We start from the raw sequence: 20,689 nt of genomic DNA, 5'->3' as shown, positions 1-20,689 counted from the left end.
AAAGCCCAACCCAAATACAGACAGGAGTCACTGTAGGGCACCACAATGCCAAACTACATGCAATAAACAAATATGATGAAAAACAGGCCTGAGTTACAGCAAACTGCAATTGTTCTTTTCAAAAGGGAAGATAGTGACTGGTCATCCAGCAGTAGCTTAAAGCAAGAGAGAGTCAAACAGAACTTCAGTCTTTCGGTTTTCAGAGCTAGAATTTTTTGCTTTCCTCAGTAGATGAGAATACCAGAAGATACACAAACATCTTCTCATTTCATGAATGACAAAAGAACCAGGGGTTGAAACAATGACAGGCGGAAAGGAAGACAAAGTCCTCCTTTCCTATGCACAGAGAAAACCTAAAGTAGTTACTTTATTACTCAGAATGTTCTTCACAAACTTGCTAATTCCAGCCCAGGTTCTTAGCTTCCAGTCTCTATGTGCTCCTGCTCCATAGCACTCCCCTGACCACAGAGCTCCTGACCTGCCCCTCTTCTCTATAGGACACAGAACCTAATATTGATGTCTCTTGTGTAGTATCTCTCCTTCCTTGCAAGGCCTGGACCCATCAGAAAGCAAAGGAATCTACTCCAAAAGCCGTGCTGCACCTAGCACTCCCAGAAGGAGTCACACTTTTGGGCTTCTGAATGCCCCAATAATGCATTGGCTAGAAGAAACCAAACTCTATGTTGGTCCTTACTTTTTCCAAGATACCCTGTATGTGACAGAAAAGTCACTGGTGAAGGAGTTTTGCTAAATCCTGACTCTGCTACTCTCAGCCCTGCTCTTTCAAACATTCAGAATGTACTGAGAACCTCCTAGGAACCAGACATTCTGTTGGGTATTAATGGAAAGTAATAGAGACCAACAAGGTGCTTCTGTTATAGAGCTGAAAATCCAAAGCACCTGTGTCCCCATCTGCTATGCAAAGCTGCAGGACCAAGGAAGCTCTGAGGTATCTTTTGAATTGAAAGTGCTGTGGCTTTATAATCTGAGAAACAGTCCTGTTGGCCATACCTATCCACAAGGCTGTGGACAGGCACAATCTCTCTAGGCTTCCACTTGCTCATCTATAAAACAAGTAGGACAGATTGGAAAGTTTCTCTATTACCTTATGCAGCCACAGTGGAAGGTTTCCAGACTCACTCTGCAGAGAGTTCTTCTGTTGAACAGCAGCCCAGCAATAAGAATCCACAAAGGCAGCCTGACGCCAGGAGAAAGAACTTGGGGAGAAACAGCTTATTTGGGTACCTGAGAAGCAAAACAGATTGTTTGGAATGAATTAAAATGCAAGAGCCTGCACCCTCCCCACACTACCCACTCTCTGCAAGACTATGGCAGGAAATTAGCCAACAGGACCTGGGGGGCCAGGGAAGAGCTGTGTCTCATAGCAGGCACAGGGCCTGGCACTGAACCTCCACTTGCAGCCACTGGTCCAGCATGCTCCCTGGTCCACATCAAGCATGCATGGAGTGAGTGTGTCACAGGCATAGGGACCAGCTGCTGGGTCCCTTGTAGGCACAGTCTCTCCCACAACCTATGCAGCATGGAGAGTGCTAAGTGCCTGGGCTTTGACATAAGTTGTATTTAAACCTGACTCTGCCATTCATAACTGGGTGACTCATAGCTGTTAAGTCACTTAGACTTCCAAAGCCTGAATCTAAAAAAATGAGATTGACATTAACATCTACATTATAGATTCGCTGTGGTGACCAAAAAAGGAGGGCAGTTTTGACAGCACTTATTACAGCATTTGATTCCCACTAGGTGCTTGGTGTCATACTTTTCTCGGTAAAGTAATGAGTAGTTCCTGGTATTCCTTTAAAGACTAGAGCATGCCTGCCATTCTGCCTTCCCATCCCATGGAGGGGCAGGGACTAGACTTCCCCCAGACTTTGGCACATAAAAGGTCTTAATAAGTCACCTCCTCTGGGGAAGTGTGGCCTACGCACTTATGGCAGAAGAGGGAAGTGAAGGGTAGGTCATCAGGAGAGCGGATGCTTATAGTAGGAGGAGGTGCATGGGAAAAGCTCTGAGCACCTCTTCTTCCTTGGCAGAAACCTCCATGCCATAGACTTCAAGAACTTGAGATCCTGCATTTTTAGCAATCAGGAAGGCACAAGGCTCAGGGCTAACCTCACACTGCTTTTGTATCAGTGTGACTATCAATGCTTCCTATGTATCATTCACCACCAAGCTTAGGAGTATAACAGTAACACAACAGGGGATGGCAAGTTCTCAGGTTACAAATAGATAGCTTCTGGTAAAATTGTTGATAAGCTGCCAGCTTGGGAACATCTGTTCAAATACTTATTCATGAAAATGAACAATGCTGTTAGAATTTCCTAAAAGCCTGTGCAGACCAAAATGTTCTTAAAGTTCTCATAGTGAATTAAGTAAAATTCTTTCTGTAGGTAATGATGCTTCCAGTTCTATCATGGGATCTCAGAGGCCTTCCTCAAGGCAATGGTACAAAGTTTTGGAGTAGAAAATACAAAATGCTAAACATTTTATACCAAAGTTTTTGCAAACAAGGAAGAAGGAAAATATAACTGAGATGAGAAGATATATATATAGAGAGAGAAAGAGAGATTGAGGACATGTTGAGCTGCTCAGGAAATGTTTTTCATCTGGAATAGGTCAGGAAAAACAAACAAACAAACAAATCTGGAGGCAACCAATATTCACTGGAAACAGCCAGTCCTTTCCATCATTACCACATTAAAGCTTCCCAGACTAACGGGGAGAGAGAGAAACCTATCTCCCTTTCTCCTTGGAGGGGACCAAAGCTCAAGAGTAGTCAGTAATCTTCCACCCATCTCAACACTTGTCTCTAGGCTGGTCCCTTCAGCAAGGCTACAGCAGAGGAGGTCCCTGGACTTAGTCTTGGTGGAATGGGGTGGTCTCAGAAGGTGTTTTCTCCAAATCACCAGGAAGGGGAGAGCTCCCTAGAAAGGGTCAAGGACAACCTAAGAAAAGAAACAGATTAAGCCCCAATACTGAGTACTGAATGGGAAACTAAGTCAAGGAAGTCAAGTCCAGGCACGGGCAGGATCCAAGACAAGAGTGAAAAGCAAGAGCAAAGGGAGGACACAGTCAGAGGGTGCAAGGGACCTGCACATGCTGCTTGAGCAGCACTATGTCTTCACTCACAACAGTCTGCCTAATGGATAGGCACTGTTTCAGAGTGGCTGCTGCTGCTACTGGATTGGGAAGCCTGGGACCTGTATCACCCTGACTGATGCCTCCAAATGTACTTCTATGTAGAAGTACATACTTCTATCACATTTACTCTTAAAATAATAATTGGAAGATAAACAAACTTTTGTGTTTACATAGTTTTCTAGTAGTCTTGCACTAAAGAGAGTTTCCAGTCTTTTTAAACTCCACCCATTTAAACTGCTGCCAGATGACTCACCCTAAAACTCCATTCTGACCTTGGTACTCCCTTGGCTCAACATTGCCCACAGGTCCTCCCAACCCAGGGTACAAATCCAAACCAATGCTCCAATCCAGCTCACTGGTTGGCATATACAGTCTGACATGTTTCCAAACCTGTGCCTTTTCTCACACTACTGCCTTGGCCTGGAGGGCTTGACCTTCAAAATCATCTGTCAATGCCCCATCCACACTGGCTACCTCAAGGAGCCATCTTTCCAATCCCAGCTCAGACATCACCTGCTCCACAAGCTTCCTCCCCACTGACCTTCCCCAGAACTTTGAAGCCATAAGAGATGTGCAAAAAATCATCTTTAAACACCCACACATATCTTATTTCCCCTAGTAATAGAAGTCTTCACAGGCAGGACACGTCCCCATCTCTCTCAACTTCCACACCATCCTGTGCCAAACAAATTCTGTCTGGTACTTGAAAAGTTTCAAAGTACTACCATAAGTAATGTCTCAATTAACATGCAAGTGTTCACCATCCCATTGGGCATTTGGGGAAACAGCCCCATGAGAGCCTTCAGCCAGACTCCTGGGCTTTGCGAGGCCATGCAGCAGCTGAACAAGCACTCCAGGGTTTCCAGGAACAGCTTCAGTGAGATACGCACTGCTTTTCACAATGCACAGAAGTTGTGAGTTTCAGGTTTACACCCTAAAGGACAAAGAACACTCCTACTTGGCTGAAGTGTTGAGGCAGTTGTGGGCTTTACACTCATTCATCTGGCTAAATATAACAAAAGACCATGCAGTAGAAATGGGTGTTCACTGGGTCCTGTGGAGGTAGTCACAACATCTGCTGAGTGGCCTGGACCACAGGTCTTTCCCAAACACCCTCTAGGTACCTCCACCTGGAGCCCAGGGCATGGTCACACCTTTCTGAGTGGCAGCCCAGGTAGCCCTTCATGTAGCCTAGACCTGTAACTGTGGCTGTCCCACAGCAGCTGGTAGAGAAGCAGACAGCAGCAATGCCTGAGGAGAAGCAAGAGCCAGGGAAGAGAGAGCAGAGAGCCAGACAGAGGCTTCTCAATGCCACCAACACCAGTACAGGGCCTCTCCACTCTTATCTAGCTGCAATAGGAGGGATTCTGGCCTACTTTTGCTGTAGTCCTGGGCTGGTCAGAAGGGCACTGAAGATCTTGAGGGCTGAGCAAGACCCCAGCTGCCCTCTGACAATTATGTCCATCCTGCCTTCCAGGACCCAGAGCATGGACCCAGGCACCAAGTTTTCTGCGTTGCTTCCACATGACAGTGCTGTGGGATGGCACAGAAATCAGGCCTCCTCAGAGTTAATGAAACCAACAAAATCACAAGTCTAACAAATATAAGAACTGGAATGGTGAGCTACAGTAAACTAGCTGGGAAAACTTCAGAGGAACTTGCAAATGGAAGCTATTCTAAGCTAATGAGAATGTAGGGAGCAGCACATGGTTGCTAATGGGATGGACCCATGCTGTGTACTTTCACCCTCATGTGAGAGACAGGAAACTGAGGCACTGAGATCCCCTGGATGGTGAGAGACAGCTGGGACATCCACTTGGGTCTCCATCTTTACTTCCAAACTCAAGAAAGATGAACCAAAAGGCACAAGTGACTGAAGAAAATTGGGTCAGACAGGGGGAAATGAGAAGAAACAAAGCAAGGGAATTTTTTGGAGGGGGAAAAAAAAATCAATTCTGGGGTGGCTGTTCTGGGAGGCACAGAGGCAAAACAGAGAATATAATAATGATTATATCAATAACAGTCATTAGTATCTACATGATATTTTAAGTGTCTACAAAACATCTCATTTTTTAAAACAAATCTGTACATGTCAATGTAAATTACACACACACACACCCCTCATACATATGGGATCCAGGTACATCATAAAACAACCTACAAAGCACTGAACTTGAAAGGGTTGTCTCTATTTAAAGGCTGCCAGGAAAATTTGAAAATTGCTCTACTCTAAACTCTAAGTTCAGTGAGAACAATTACATAAAAAAGATCATGAATTTGTGCTGTAAAGAGAAGGGATGAGTAATGTTTGGCTCTTAAAAATCAACAGAACAGCAACAAGCCTTATTAGGACAATGAAGCAGGCCTGAGTCTGCTTAAAGTACCTTTGACTCTAACACAGGAAGACCAAATGACATTTGCCCCAGAAGGTTCTTTCCTGCCAAATACTCATAGATCCCATCACAAAATACAGTAAAATTATAAGAATCTCATGATAACTTTTCTTCCTAAAAAAGAACCCCATTCCTCTCTTTTTGCCTTCCCAGCAGACTTCAACCTAAACCCATCTTCCAACTCTAAATACAAAAAAATTTATATATCCTTGAAGTCCCAAATTATCCATGACTGCCTCCACTTCTCCTTTGCAGAAAATGACTCCAAGGCTCAGATGTATTTCAAAATAGTGAGGAAATACAAGTACTCTTTACAGCCCAAACTAAAAAACGGAATTGAAATAATTTTCTTTCCCTTTAAGCCAAGCTGGTTCACTGGGTCCCTTTTTTTCATAGCTGAGCTGACTTTTCAAGAGAACACACCAGAGCTAACAACACCTGTGCCTTTGCTAAGATGGGCACATCGATGCTATTTTCTAGAGTTCCAAGGAATCCTGATACTTCACTAACCCATCACCTATTGTACAGAGCAATAAATAGCTGTTCCCTGTCTCAGAATAGAAGGTCTTCCCTCATGGATTAGACAAGGCCCTGTTAGTACAGCAACTCCCTTTGTACCTACCAACCACACAGACCAGGATGTGTGACCACATGGCCCCACAGCCAGAGAAGAAGACACAAGGTGGTGAGCCTCAGCAGGGAGCTGACCAGAACCCCTTAATCCTATGAACAATGGTGGGAGAGCATGGCTTGCTAAGTGCCAGAGCAGAAGAAGAAACTAGACTGTGGTGACAGCCACAAGTCACCACGAGACCTGGTTTATATCTAGGGAACAGACAGACTGGGGAACAAAGGGCTAGTCTGAGGGACTTCTTCCTGTGGTAGCAAGTTCAGTTCCTTAGCATACTAGGAAGGTCTAAGCCACACAAAAGAAGAACTTGAATAAATCTAGTAAAACCTGACAACCATTCCACAAGTAATATTTCCATGTTTACCACGGTGTGAAGTTAGGCATCAGAAGGACCCAACAATACATAAAGATGCAAAAGAGGATTAAATGTATTTAAATTTTTTTAAAAATTTGCCATCTTGATATTAACATAAAGTTCAAAAAGTTTTAGTTCTATAAAGCCATATTGATATTACACAGTGCTGCATTTACCTCATCTTTTTTATTTTTTATTTTTAGATGGGGGTCTCACAATGTTACCCAGGCTGGATTTGAACTCCTAGGTACAAGTTATCTTCCCACCTCGCCCCCCACCTGAATAGTTAGGACTATAGGGGCACACTCCCATTCCCAGTTTACCTCATCCTTTTTTTTTTTTTTAATTAAACATTTATTTTCGAAAGTTTTCAGACCTACAAAAAAGTTACAAGAATATTATAACATCATGTATATTCAAGGTTTAGCTTCAACCCCCGTCAACATTATGCCACACATCCTCTCTATGTATATATGATATATACATTCTATTTTTATTTTTCTGAACCACTTGAAAATGCTGCCGACTTCATGACCCTTTCAGAATTGTGAATCCTGAAGGAATGGTCTTCTAAGAACAAGGACATTCTCTTAATCCAGTGCAAAGACTGAACTGAAAATAGCATATGTGGTACAGTTTGCTATCTGTAAAGATTGAATGTCTCTTATTCAAAACAAGTGTTTTAGATTTTGGAATATCTGCATGGACTTTATTGGTTGATTATTGTAATCCAAAAATTCAAAATCTAAAATGCTCTAAAACCTAAAACTTTTTGAGCTCCATCTTGGTGCTCAAAGAGTTTCAGATTTCAGATTAAAGATGCTAAACCTATATTTAGATTTGCCAAACTATTCTTTACAGAAACTTATTTTTTCTTCAATCAGAATCCACACTGCATTTAGTTGTCATGTCTTTTTAGTTACCTTTTCTGGAATGGCAGCAATCCCAAGGGCAGGCTGTGGGTCCTCCTCAGGACACTACCTTGGGAGTCACTGAGTGGATAACAGTTTCCCCCATGACTGCTGATCTCATCTATCACCATAGTCATTTGGCTAAAGTGCCTCCACCAGGACTCTCTCCACTGCACAAGCATCTTTTCCCTGTGAATAAGAGGAGACCCTGGGAGACCATGTAAATATTTCATCATTGTATACTTCATATTCCTTCCTCTTCAGCATGCTTCATCCAATGTTACTTGGTGACACAAATCATCCACTCCATGGGGAAAAAAAAAAATCACATGTGAGCCAACATGACTTCCACATCATTCTGATGTTCTCTTAAGTACTGATCACCTTTAAGTTCCTTCCCAGCACAGAATCACCTCTTTGAGAGAGACAGAGACAGTATTTATTGAATTCAACTGAGACAGGAGTTTGCCACTCTCATTCAATTCAACAAAAGAAACCTCTCAACTAGCTATTATACCCATTTTACAGATGAGGAAATAGAGGCTGGGAGGGTTAGGTGACTCATCAAACACTTGGCCAAGCTAGGATTCACCCCCAAGTGTGGGACATACATGATACCCTGGAAGGAAAGTAGAGGCAGACCTGGAGCAGGGCAGAGTGAAGATGACTGGACACTGCAGAACACAAGGCTGGCCAATACACAGGAATCAACAACATCCTCTCCCAGCAACCTGGTCCTAAGCTCTACACCCAAGTTCACCAAAATGTGTCATCAAAAACCACAGAGCCAAGCCAGGCGCAGTAGTGTATGCCTGTAATCCCAGAAGCTCGGGAGGCTGGGGCAGGAGGATCACAAGTTCAAAGCCAGCCTCAGCAACTTAGTGAGGCCCTAAGAAACTCAGTGAGACTCTATCTCAAAATAAAATATAAAAAAAGGGCTGGGAATGTGGCTCAGTGGTTAAGTGCCTCTGAGTTCAATCCTTGGAACCAAAAGAAAAACAAAAAATCCCATTATATTCAATAGGCATTGGGTTTTTCTTTTACTTCCTAGCAAGTTACTTGCTCTCTCTAAACCTAATTTTTCTCATTTGTAAGACTTCATAAAATTCCTATAAATATCAAAGGAAATGTCTGCCACAGTGCTAGAACACAGTGAGAGCTCAATAAATGGTAGCTAAGATGTTTATTTCTAGGTGTCAGGTGCCATGGTAAGCCCAGGAGATATATGGATGGAAGGTCCCTTTGTCATATCATGTATTGTTTCTTCTGTGCATTTATAATTATTTTAATTTCTCATTTATTTACTTTTTTATTTTCTAAAATGTACCATAAAAGCTGACCTTGAATTTTTAAAAGTCTACAGCCTGAAACTAGATTCAACTTCATGAAGTCTTTTTGTATCATCTCTCCCTCAAAGATGACTTTTAAAAGCTAGCTTTTGTAGCTCCTGAAACAAAGAAACCTTTTTATGTAGTAGAAGGCCTTGGGCATCTAAATTCAGTTCTGAATCAAACATTAGTTACTATACAAAATGAGAAGAACTCTTAATGACTGTTACTATTATGTAGACAACTGGTCATGAGACTGCTTTGCAAACAAGGGCAATCTAAATAGACTATCATGAGTTTCACGTGACAGAGGCAGATGCTGAAGTGGCAAAAGCTCTTTTCTCAAGGAACGTCAAATAGAAAAGGGACTTCCAAGCTGTCCATTAAAGTGGGGTATTTACTACCCCATGGCCTTTGTGCCTGCAGCAAACCACTAAGAGCCAAGGGTTCAGGCCTCCCAAGGGTTCCATCCTTCCCATCTCTACAAGAGGCAACAGATGGGAAGGATGTTTCCCAAAGGCAGAGCTTAACTCAAAAAGCATTCACAGGGCACCTACTATGTATGTGGTACTGTATGTGATGCAGAGGATTCAAAGATAAAGCAGGCACAGTCCCCACCCTTCCAGGGCTTCCAGTCCAGTGGAGGAGGCCAAAAATAAACTACTAATGATAACAGATTAAAACAAACAAACAAACATTGCATGAGGGTAAGGGCTGAACCATGATACTCACCAGATATTCACACTTAAAGCGAGGAGAGGAGAGAACACAGACTGGGGAAACAACACAAGAAATACCTTGAGTCTGTGGAGTTGAAAGTGTGTTGAGGACAGGGAGCAGACTACTGTGTCTGAAGAAGAGAGTCCAGCTGGGGATCAGGGCAAGGACATGCTGGGACCACACGCTGGAAAGCACAGACTTGATTCTGAATAGTGGCAAGGAGGTTCGGCAGTGTGGCGTGGAAGAACATGTTGTCTCCACATTTTAGGTGCTGTAATCCATGCACAAGTATTTCTGGTGACCAGCTGGGGCTACAGTATTGAGCTGGGGTAAGACTGGCTGGGACTCTAACAGAATCAGCACCCTTCCCAGCAAGAATGCAAAGAGTAGGAGAGAAGATCCCATAGAAGCAGAGTAAGAGACCTAGTGCAAATCAGCAGTCTTCCGAGCTGGGAAGCAAGCTCCCGCCATTAAGTGTACTGCCCTGTCATATGTACAACCAAAGGGTAGAAAGCACACAACACTGGCCAAAACCCAGGCCTTGGAATGAGAGCTGCACTCCAGCCCTGCTCTGTGTGCCTGGGCACAGTTCCTGACCCCTGTTGGCCCATTCATCTTCTGTCATAACAGGATTAGGGGCATTTCAGTACCTAACATGCACTGAATGCGCCCTATGTTCCACAGTATGTTCTGGTGCTTCCTGTGTATTAATTAATTTAATTCTCTCCACCCCATGAGATAGGTTCTTCTATGACTCCTTTCACTAAGGAGGAAGCTGGAGCGCAGAGAATTACATAACCTGTCCAAGGCCTCACACTGAAAGTGTGTTGTGTCTAGACTAGGTCCCATGCATGCTGACTCCAAACCTCAAGCCTTAAACCACTACATATTCCACACAATCTCTCAAAAGTGGAAAAATATAAATGTTTTGAAGAATTGCTGCTGAGAAAAATATCAGGCCTAATGAATGTAGCACATACACAGTGGCTGTTAATATTAGCAATAAGGACAGAGGAAGGCATGAGGAACATGTCCCATTGGGACATCCCCACTTAGTTGTTCCCTTCTAGGGCCCTAGCTAGGCCCTTAGCAGACAGGACTTTCTGTTTTGCCAGATCGTGAGAGCCAAGTGCTGGAGCCATTTGGGACCCCATCACACCACACCTGGTCCACCCCTGCCAGCCACAGTCTTATTCCACACTGTCCACTGTACTGGCCGAGCTTCATAAGTGATCATAAAGTTTCAAAGCACACTCACTGAATGTGACCAGCTTGAGTTCTTCCTGAATCAATTCCAGCATCCCCAGGACAATAGACAGGCATGTCCGCAGAGCTCCAGGAATGGTTCCTGATAAATTTTTACCCCATATAATGTACCACAGCAATTCCAAGATATATATGATACTGCTGGCACACAAGTTAGTAAGCTGAAACTTCCTGCAATGCCCCTAATTAGTCTTTCCCCAAAGTATCTGGGGTATGATTTTAAAATGCTCTTAGTTCTCAGAAGAGGATATACAATTAATCAACAAATACATGAAAAAATGTTCATCATCTCTAGCAATTAAAGAAATGCAAATCAACACTACTCTAAGATTTCATCTCACTACTGTCAGAATGGCAGCTATTATGAAGACAAACAACAAGTGTTGGCAAGGATGTGAGGGGAAAGGCACACTCATAAATTGCTGGTGGGACTACAAATTGGAGCAGCTATTATAAAAAGCAGTATGGAGATTCCTTGGAAAACTGGGAACGGAACCGCCATATGACCCAGCTATCCCTCTCCTCGGTCTATATTCAAAGGACTCAAAAACAGCATACTATAGGGACACACAGTCACATCAATGTTTATAGCAGCACAATTCACAATAGCTAAACTGTGGAACCAACCTAGATGCCCTTCAGTAGATGAATGGATTAAAAAATGTGGCATATATACACAATGGATATTACTCAGCAATAAAAGAGAATAAAATCATGGCATTTGCGGGTAAATGGATGGAGTTAGAGAAGATAATGCTGAGTGAAGTTAGCCAATCCCAAAAAACCAAATGCTGAATGTTTTCTCTGATATAAGGAGGCTGACTCATAGTGGGGTAAGGAGGAGGAGCATGGGAGGAATAGAGGAACTCTAGATAGAGCAGAGGGATGGGAGGGGAAGGAAGGGGGCAGGGGGTCAGCAATGATGGTGGAATGTGATGGACATCATTATCCAAAGTACATGTATGAAGACATAAATTGGTGTGAACATACTTTTAAAAAATAAAACCAATAAAAAAATAAAATGCTCTCAGTTAAAAACCCTCTGAGATCCAAATAAATTCTGAGACCCAAATCCCACAAGGCCCTCAATAACCAGACTCCTGTTCACCTGTGCATTCTTTTTACACCACTTCCTCTTACCCCTTCCTCAATAGGTACCAATAACACTAATTTTCTTTCAGTTTCTCAAAAAAAGCACATCCATTCTTCGTAAGAGGTCTCAACCATGCTGATGTGTCACTTGGTTGCAGTGTTTCTTCCTCAGTAAAGCCATTCCTGAGGCCCCATACTAGATGAGGTCCTCCACTACCTCTCTTGTTCCAATGCACTGATCAGCCAGAGTTCTGAAATGACTAGGGAGATGGCAAGCTCCTGGGACCATGTCTGCTTTCTCACTGATAGATCCTAGGGTGAACCACAGTGCTCAACAGATATGTGTCCAACAAAGGAGTACATGAATGGAGAGAAGAAAAAGAATGAAAGAAGAAAAAGAATCATCACCTTAAGGCAGGCACAAACCACAGTTCCTGAATCAGACGGCCACGGGAGTGCATGCAATATCTAATTTTATCTGGTGCCCTCATGTTACAGGGTGAGACTGACCTCAGGGGAGATGCCTTCTGCCCACACATGGGCCACACAGCTGTTCCTTGCTGTTAATAAAGGGATCATCTTTCTGTTCCATTATTCACTTCAATAGCTCAATAAGGAAAACAAACTGAGAACGCAGGGCTTAGATTGCTTTTTAGAAAAAAATGAGGCCTTATTAAGAAGAAGAATGTTATGACCATCAGTCTCTGGGCTCTCCTCCTGCCAAGAACACTGGGGAAAGGAAGGGAGGCAAGTCACAGTCATCACCATTCAAGACTTATTCCAGCTAAGCCTCCAGAGCCTGTTGAATGGCCCTGAATCTGAGGGGGAGCTGGAGACAAGCCTGAGACTGTCTCAGGTCTGCTGGAGGCTGATAATTTTTGCAAAGTACCTTCAGACTGTATTAGCTTAATTCATCCTCAGTACTAAGTCAACTAACATTTACTGAATATCAACCATGTGTCAGGCCTCTATGTATTATGTCATTTAATGGGTACTGCCTGCCTTTCAAATGAACACCTGGGGCTGTCAGAGAGGACAGGGAATCTTCCCCAGGCAAAAGAAAAACTGAGAGAGTGTTTCTCCTTCTGAAAAGCAGCCTTCCCATGGGAAAGTGCTGTGCTTTCTGGGAACTTCAGGAACTCTCATGCTAGATCTTCAAGTGTGAAGAATATGTTAATACTTATAAGAAACATTTTAAAGGTATTTTCACATTTCATAATAAATGATATTTGAAAGTTTTATGTTTTGACTAAATTTAAACAGGAAACAGGGCTCAGAAATAAAATGTTGTTAACCTTTTTGCTTAAAAAGAAAGTTAAAGAGAAGTAGTTAAGATGGATTTCAGAGAGGTGAGAAAAAGGATTTTATAAGCCAAGTAAGAAGTGTCAATCTCTCCAGGACCACACACCCAACAGGAAAGAATAAATAGCCCAACAGAACAAGCAGCATCCAGACTTGGCTAAGGGTGGCTGTGAGAGCCCAAAAATATGTCTTGTGAAATCCCAGTGTAAATAAGAAACTACAAACCAAGACCTCGAGATGCCAGTTCAAGTAAGAATGGCAAATTAGAAACTGAAGATTTTAAGTGTCAGTAAAGAAGTGGACAAAGGGGCATTCCCCACCTTGTAGATAGAGAAGTATAAACTATATTCTGAAGGGCCTCTGAAAGTACTGTTTAAATTTAAATGGTGCACATCATTTGACCCGCTGACTTTGAACTCCACCTTGGATCTTGACTCCAGAGCTTTTGATCTTCAAGTGCAGTGTGGCAACTTTAGAATCTGAGACCACTTTGCAGAAGGAGGTCTAAGTCATTAATTCACAATAATATCACATTGTTATCTGCCTTTCATAAAAATTTATTATAGGACTGGGGTATGGCTCAGTGGTAGAGAGCTTGCTTAACATGCTCTGGTTCAATCCCCAATATAGAAAAAAATTTTTATATATATATACACTATACATTTCTATATATTACATATGTCAACATGCAATGAGCTTACTATTTTAAATTTAAAAATATTTTTAAAAATTTCTCAATTTTAATTCCTAATATGGTAAATACCAAACATAAAACCCTCAAACAAAAGATTTTTGGAATCCTTAAGAAATTTTAAGTGTGAAAGGCTCTTGGGCCAAAAAAATTGAAACCACTGCTCTAGAGAATGACATTTGATGTTGAATGATAAAGTTCATTTAACTTACCAGGTACCTCCTCACTTCTGGAAACAATCCAGTATAAGCTATTCTGACCAGAATGATCAGATGTTTTTATGTGAATCAACAGATTTACATGCAGCACAACAGAAACAGTCCTAAAATGGGCTTATTTTCCTAAGAGGAAACCAAAAACCAATGAATTAAGACTGGGTTTTCCAATACATAACAATGGGGGAATTATTGGCTACAGTTTTGATGTCCCATCAAAAGAAGAAACAGACTAAAGTGGTAAAGGTTTAAATATAATTATTAAAGATAATCAGAAAAAAATAAATGAATATTTATCTGCTCCAAGGATGGGCTGTGTCTAACCATGATGAAATTGAAAAAAAAAATTAATGCATACACAGTTTTGACAAAACCCCCACAAATCTCTCATCAAAATTACCAGACCAAACAAACAAACAAACAAACAAAACAACCCTCACCAGAAACAAAATTCGAAAGTAATTAAATTCTGGTATTGCAGATATTTTTTCTTTTTTCAGTGGTTCTACTATTGTTTTTCTTTGCTCTCACAATTACTAAAATGTTTGCTTATTGTCTGTCTCGTCCTACCTCCTGCTCTATTACTGTTATTCTAGTCAACTCCAATGGTACTACAGAGTTTTCAAGTAATTTTAATGCAGTTTTTTTTTTAAAAAAAACTGATTCTATCAAGACACATAAAATTCCTTTTAGAGACAACATAATACTAATACTCAGTATCTAAAAATGGTAAAATCCTACTGACATCCCTGTTCATTTTGATGTTTACACACACTTTACTGAATGCCTACAAGTGACCTTTGCCCTTAGTGAGTTTATTATAGGGTGGGGAGATAGAATTCAACAATTAATTATAGGAGGGAAACTTACAGGGCAAATGCAATGAGAACCTGTATCAAGAAGTTCAACTCAGGGGGCTGGGGTTGTGGCTCAGTGGTACAGCGCTTACCTAGTACATGTGAGGCACTGGGTTCAATTCTCAGAACCACATAAAAAACTAAATAAAGAAAATAAAGTTTTGTGTTTTTTTTTCTTTTTTAAAGAGGGCAACTTAAAATTGCAATTTTACCCTAAAATGGTTAATTTCTTTCTTAAAACCAAGAGCACATCAATGCCCCTTCCAGACTTCCAAAGGTTACATTTAGAGGGAGTCAGCGGGACTCCCTCTAAAAACACAAGGCAGTGTTGTTGTTGTTTTCCTTTACTTACTTGAAAGAGGAACTCAAGAATGCAAAGCCATCCTGGAAAATGATTTCATCTTCAGGAAACTGATAATGTTCTAATCTCTTTTACTTTTAAAGTTAGGAGTAAAAAAGCATTTGCAAAGATTTTATACAAACAAGCTGTATGTGTGAGAGTAGTAATTTAAAAGAATGTAACCACCCATTATCAGGGGCCTGCTTAGATGAGCTATGAGAATACAATGTGCCATGGAATGCTGTTCTGCCCTTCATAAAACTGTAAGGCCTGTGTACTGACACAGAAAGCTCCTCAAAACATACTAAGCAGGAAACAAACTATGACATCGTGACTCAATTATTTAAAAATTAAAATAAGATATATACATGTTATATGAATGTAGAGAAAGGCAATGACAAGGCTATTCACGGCATAATGGTTACCCCTAGCACAGGGTGAAGGAAATTGAAGAATCCTTTACCATGAGAACATATTTATGTACTACTTGTACACTAAAAACACTACAAAACACTAGCAAGGCAATATCTGTGCAACAGCAGCCTCTCTGGACAGCATGCATCCTTCTCTTGGCTCTTTGGTTCTGAGCATGAGTAGGCATGTGCTTTTCTACGGGATCTATGCCATGAGACCTTAAATACTAGCCCACTCTTACAGACACCACTAAATGAAGCAACCAGCTTTACCAGTTGGTACAAGCTGAAAAGCAATCCGAAGATACTCCCAAAGATGTGCATAAATTCAGCCACAAGGCAGTGGATGACTTCCCAGCTGCTGACTCAGTTACAGGAAACACAAGAACTATGGTTCTGGAAGCAGCTGCCATTTTATCTGCCCCTTGACTAACTGGGCCTGGCCCAATGCCTTTAATGATAGCAAAAAAAAGCAGTGCTAGCTAACTTTGAAGACCCATATCCCTTTCTGTCCAGAAATGAGGCTGCCCACTGGGAGGGCAGTGCGGAAGGGCAACAGGAGAGAAGGATCCCCAACAGATTAGATGCCCTTTTCCCCAGTGGTCCAGCCAGCCTGGCTCAGGGCAAGAAACATCCTGGCAGGAATCTGGGGAACTCCTCTCCTGGAGCTACATGCCAGATTAGGATATCAAAGGATCAAAGCAGTCTCTGAGGCACTGGGCTTTGCACAGCCCTAAACCAGAGCACTATAGATTCTATTTGTCAGAAGACCCAAGAACGTAAGTCCCATTCAGAGTCTGAAAATTTTGTCTTAGTCTGCTCCAGCTGCAATGACAAAATATCACAGACTGGGTAGTTCAAACAACACACATTTATTTTCTCACAGTTCTGGAGTCTAAGATCTGGAGTACCAGATCAAGGTCCCAGCAGAATCTGTGTCTGGTCAGAGCTCTCTTCCTTGTTTGCAGAGGACTAACTTCTTGCTTGTGCTCATAAGCCTTTCCTATCAGTCACACTTGTGGACAGATCTGTCCTCTTCTTATTAGGGCACTAAACCCATCATGGGGATCCATTCTCATGACCTCTTCTAAATTTAATTACTTCCTGAGGGCCCCATCTCCAAATATCATCACACTGGGGGTTAGGGCTTTAGCAAACATTTAGGCCAGAATAGTAGCAAACTTAAGAGAGTTCATTTCTTTAATAGTTTAGATATATTCCTCTAGAATTTCAGAGTTCGAAGGCCACTTAATACAATCATGCTCATATTCTACAACAAGTGGTCACCCAGCTATTTCCTGGACCTCTTTTCCCGCTCTCTATGGGTAAAATGTGCTACACTTCTAGAGGTATTTGAGGGGGCATGCCGATGGTATAACTTTGCCTCCTGCAGTCTCCACAACAATTACAGATGTGTGGCAGGTGTGTGGTGTCTGTGCCACACAGAATGACACCCTTCCTTCTTCCACAGTGCAATCCTCTAGCATTTTGCACACAGATCCCTCCCTTGTCACAAAAATAACACAAAAGGGGATGGGCCATATATAATCTAAGCTTCTAGATCCAATGGTGCAACTTACCTCCCTCCCATAATGACATTCATCCTTTATGATCCTTATCAGATGCAAATGTCTATGAGGAAGCATGCCTGGCCTGACACAGGACAGAATGGTATTACCAAAGGACATGAAGTGGGAGCACTTCCAAGCAACTGAGACTTTAGGAGGATATACATCCCCTCCTTTCCCTCAGCCCAGCTGTTCTTCCAGGAAGGACCCAGGATGGATCTCTAATGTGCTCTGGTATCTCAGCACTAAGTTTCTACTGAATTCATCTTGCCGCATGCAAGATGCAATGCAGGGTGAGAGGAGAAAAAGGAGAGGGTTGGGAAATGCAAACTCTCATTTCTCCCTAGTCCAGAGTCACAACTGAATTTAAATTGTCTTCTGTGGTATGCCAGTTATGTGTGATGAGATCCCCTCCACCCTCTGCCACACACACCCCCAACTGGATCTTGCATAGAATTTTGGAAAGGCAAAGTAGAAATATCAGGCCTTGCAAAGCAAGTGCCCACTTGTGTTATTAAATGCAACTCAACAGTTAGTATTCCACTGTCCCATAGGCTTCAAAACACAAGCCACAACGCAGAAGTTAAGAGTCTCCTAGCCACTTCCTCCAGAGTGTTTCTGCTTCCAATTCTTACCATCAAAGGGCATAGCAAGACCAATGAGTGGCCATGGCCCCAGGCTGCTTCAAAAGCTACCAGAAGTTCCCTCCACCTTGACGGTGGCACCAACTCCACTCTGCCCCTCTGAACCACATCACTTCTGTGATGACCTACAACTCACAGGAGAGCAAGATTTAGTGAATGAATAAGCAAAGTCCCCTCTGCTCTCTGTCCCTGCTGTAATCCTCACCTCTCAGGCAGCCCCATGTCAGCACCTACCATGCTGGGCCCATGTGAGCTATAGAGGTAAAAGGGCCAGAGCCCTGGAGAGCAGTGCTTTTAATCACAATCAATTTACTACTATATGCAGTAGTTTATCAATACAAAAGGAAAACTGACATGAATCATTAAAGATGATCTTCTCACTTCTAATTTTGTACACACCCCAATGCAAAGAAGAAAACAAGGAACATTTCTGTACCCCCTTTCACATAGAGCCGCCATACACTAGTTTCACCTCCCACCTAAGGTGAGACTAATTCTCTCAAGCTCAAGCCACCTTACACCTCCTTGCTTTAGCTCACACTGCTCCATATATTTGGAATCCAGCCTCAGAACTCAACTCAAACTCTTCTCTGCCCTGAATACCTCACTGTTCCTGTGAGTCATCAGAAACCCCTCCTTCTGCCCTCCCACTGCATAGGCTTTAGTATACACCTGACATTTCCCACATCCCACGAATCTTGTATTAGGAGGGTTCCATGTCCAACTGCTCTGCTAGATGATGCTTCTAAGAGGCAGATTCTATATCTCATGTGTCTAACCCTGCCAATATCAAGGAACAACACCATGCACACCTGACTAAATAAACAGTTAACAATGCTAAAAGCTCTCACCTTTCACTCTCTCACCAGTGTTTGTGAAGTGACTTCCATGTGCAATGTAGGACACCAGGTTCTAAGGATCAATAGAAGATTAAGTATCTTGTAGAGGAGGCAGCCACACGGTGATATATAATGTAAAGTGTAAAGTGTATCAATGAGAGTGTCTTGGACACCCAAGAGGGAAGGAATGATTATTAGGAGCGGGAAAGCAAAGCCATGTTTGGAGTTTGCAGGGGCTATCTCATGCTTCTTCTAGGCCTGTGCTCGTGGACCAAATGTGGTGGGCAAAGTGCTTGCTCCATTTAAATTACTCCACTCTGTATTGTTGTGATTGTTCTCTTTTGTTTCTTTGTTTTGTTCTTGTCTGAATACAGCTACACTGCACAAAACTAAATATTGCATGACATGATCCCAATGTACCAATTTCACATATTAATTTATGTACCTTTTCTCTTCTCTAAAGCCCTCACCATTTTATGTACATGAACACTCAGATATATCTGATACGACTTCCCTGATCCTGTTGGCTGCATCCCACATGCCTGTCCTTCCCTTGCAATTCCTGAAGCACTTTAGAAGATATGGGAATTTGCTTGAAAGTTCTATACCAAACTACCTGCCAACCTTCACTCTTTGGGACCTGAGTTCAATACTTGTCTTGTTATTGAACCACACACTGCTGAATGATGTTACTTAATAGCAGCTTCATTCTAGTGTCCAGGGGGTTTATAAATATCCACAAAACAGGGAAAGGACCCTGTCTCAAAAATCCTTTCATATCCTCCTCAAAGCATAGCAGTGCTATGCACACAGCATGAGCTTAAACCCTTGCTGGGTAAACCCATTCCCAACCTCCTTGCAAATGCCTCTCAGACAAGCCATTTCTTTGGAATTTGGAAGTATCTAATGCACTTCTGGCACAGATGTCTTAAGAGTTCCTCTGGTAGATGGGACTAGAGCTGAAGGTAGATTTGGTCAGAGTGATCAAGATCTCCCTCCTGACTCTGCCCAGACGAGGGGCCCAAGACTTACTTCTTCAGCACTCGGACCATGCCTCATTTATTCCAGGGACCTTGGTCTCTGGCATTTGGTTCAGCACACAGCTGGCACTCAAGGAGCAGTCACTAAATGGAGAAATTATCTTCAAGACCCATGCAACTTAGTGGTTTTCCTTTAGGCTAAATTCCCTGTCATCTAGAAGGCAAAAGGAAATCCCGGAGACTAACTATGCCCAGCCCAAAGACTAGTAAAACTAAAAACTTAATTTCAACATGACATTTGGCAACTTCCTGCCAAACTAAACAACTTAGTGCTGCAGATCACAAAATTAAACTCATTACCACCTTTTCTCTAAACACCTGCTTCAACTTCACTACTTCTATGAACAACACATCCATTTATCCAGACCTACAACAAGCTGAACAAGTCTCTGCCCTTCCTGGCCTATTAAAAATCCAGGTTCCCAAGTACTTCTTACTGTCCCTTGATCTCTCAGAAGTAACACTTCCTTTCCCTTCCACTCTTCAAACATCCATGCACAAGACCTCAACTGAAGCTTCACCATAAGGCATCTGACCTTCCTAACTCCAACCTCTCTCCTTCTTCACATCCAGATCCTGCATACCATCATCAGGCTATTGTTTATTAAGTGCTATTTTCAACCAGTCGGTCCTCTGCTCAATACTTCCCACTCCTGAGACTGTCAGTCTGTGCTCTTCTGTTACAATCTGACACAAGCCCATCCTCACTCTGAGATTCCAGGAACTCAGACTAATCCTCCTGCCTTGGCTAGGACAGTTGCTGTATCCCTTCCAGGAACATGTAACATGCTCTGCCATTTCAAAACTTTGCAACAGTCTCAACCTCTGCTTATACAAATTTCATCCATCCTCTGACATAAATTTTCCCCAAGGTCCAGCCCCACTGTCCTCCAGACCACCCCTAGAACAGTCTTTAGCCCTCCTA

At 42.4% G+C, this 20,689-nt stretch overlaps 1 protein-coding gene across 1 annotated transcript in view; it reads right to left on the bottom strand.

Moving 5' to 3' along the window:
• Positions 1-20,689, bottom strand: part of Panx1 (pannexin 1) — a 40,479-nt gene that overhangs the window by 18,483 nt on the left and 1,307 nt on the right. Inside the window, exon 2 of the mRNA XM_027951394.2 lies at positions 1,106-1,245. Coding sequence (XP_027807195.1) covers positions 1,106-1,245 — 140 coding nt within the window. The remainder of the gene's footprint in view (positions 1-1,105; positions 1,246-20,689) is intronic.

This window comes from Marmota flaviventris, chromosome 9 (assembly GCF_047511675.1).
Source record: "Marmota flaviventris isolate mMarFla1 chromosome 9, mMarFla1.hap1, whole genome shotgun sequence".
NCBI lineage: Eukaryota > Metazoa > Chordata > Mammalia > Rodentia > Sciuridae > Marmota > Marmota flaviventris.
This window is presented reverse-complemented; position numbering and strand designations above follow the sequence as displayed.